The sequence below is a fragment of the Opisthorchis viverrini genome, assembly GCF_000715545.1.
Source record: "Opisthorchis viverrini unplaced genomic scaffold scaffold11298, whole genome shotgun sequence".
NCBI lineage: Eukaryota > Metazoa > Platyhelminthes > Trematoda > Opisthorchiida > Opisthorchiidae > Opisthorchis > Opisthorchis viverrini.
This window is the reverse complement of record NW_008756630.1, coordinates 1-934: the sequence shown is the minus strand read 5'-3', so window position 1 is coordinate 934 and position 934 is coordinate 1. Positions and strand designations below refer to the sequence as shown.

General features: G+C 44.2%; 1 protein-coding gene across 1 annotated transcript; it reads right to left on the bottom strand.

The window, feature by feature from the left end:
- Positions 1–336: 336 nt before the first annotated feature.
- T265_16071 (hypothetical protein) lies at positions 337–549 on the bottom strand (the record flags this gene model as incomplete). Its single annotated transcript, XM_009179572.1, has 1 exon — positions 337–549. A coding segment is annotated over one exon (156 nt), but the record flags the coding sequence as incomplete, so codon positions are not given.
- Between the last annotated feature and the right edge of the window lie 385 nt (positions 550–934).

The window sequence follows — 934 nt, the reverse complement described above, 5'->3', positions numbered from 1 at the left end:
GTAGGTTAATTATGGAGTGTCTCAAACTCTCGTTTATAACGCTGCAGTTCGAATTATCTTGCATTTGACATAGGTCAACCTGACCTTTCTAGGCGATTCACTGATGTCAGGCGGCATACAAGTGGCTGACTTGATTCACAGGTTGGATTGGCGTGTAACGTGGAATTTGTTCAATTGTATATGATGAACTGTCTAACAGTAGTATGATGTAAATCCATCAACTCTTTCTTGGAGACATACACCAGAAAAAGCGGAAGGTAGAAGTACCTACTTCTTGAAAAAGATGAAAATGGACTAGATTGCGGAAGGAAACATGGGTCTGGTTGTTCACACACCTGATAGGCTGCATACAGAATTCCGATTATTCCGGTCATTGTGAAGACTGAATTTGACCTGGCCGATGCCAGTAGGCTGGTACCGTCAGCTGTACAGGCGCCCAAACGAAGCAGTTCCCGTGCAATCAGAAATCGAAGGGCATCATCTGGCAAAACCATCAGCTTTAAACGCCTCTGGCCGGGGACAGAGAAGGGTCCGTATGGAAACTGCGGACTGAATGGGATAAAAAAAAGTATTCGGATGAACTGATCTCCGGCACGTTAATGTGCTTTCAAAATAGATGTTTACCTAATACCGACACGGGAACTTGAGTCACGCGTAGGTCAGGCGATCTCTGATATCAAAAAGGAAAGTCTATGGCACCATTTAAAAACCTTAATTACCCACATCTGTGGGACCAAAAGAAACTCACAAGATTGCAGGAAATAAATACATTGTAGTAACTGGCCAATTCAGAACCAGTCGCAGTCAACTCACAATGGATGACGAATAGCGGAATTGAATTCCACTAGTGGATGTCACTCTTATCTGATATCACTCTGAAGACTCTGATGGGCGACGCGATTACTCGCATCGCGGCCGAACAGGTAAGAACATC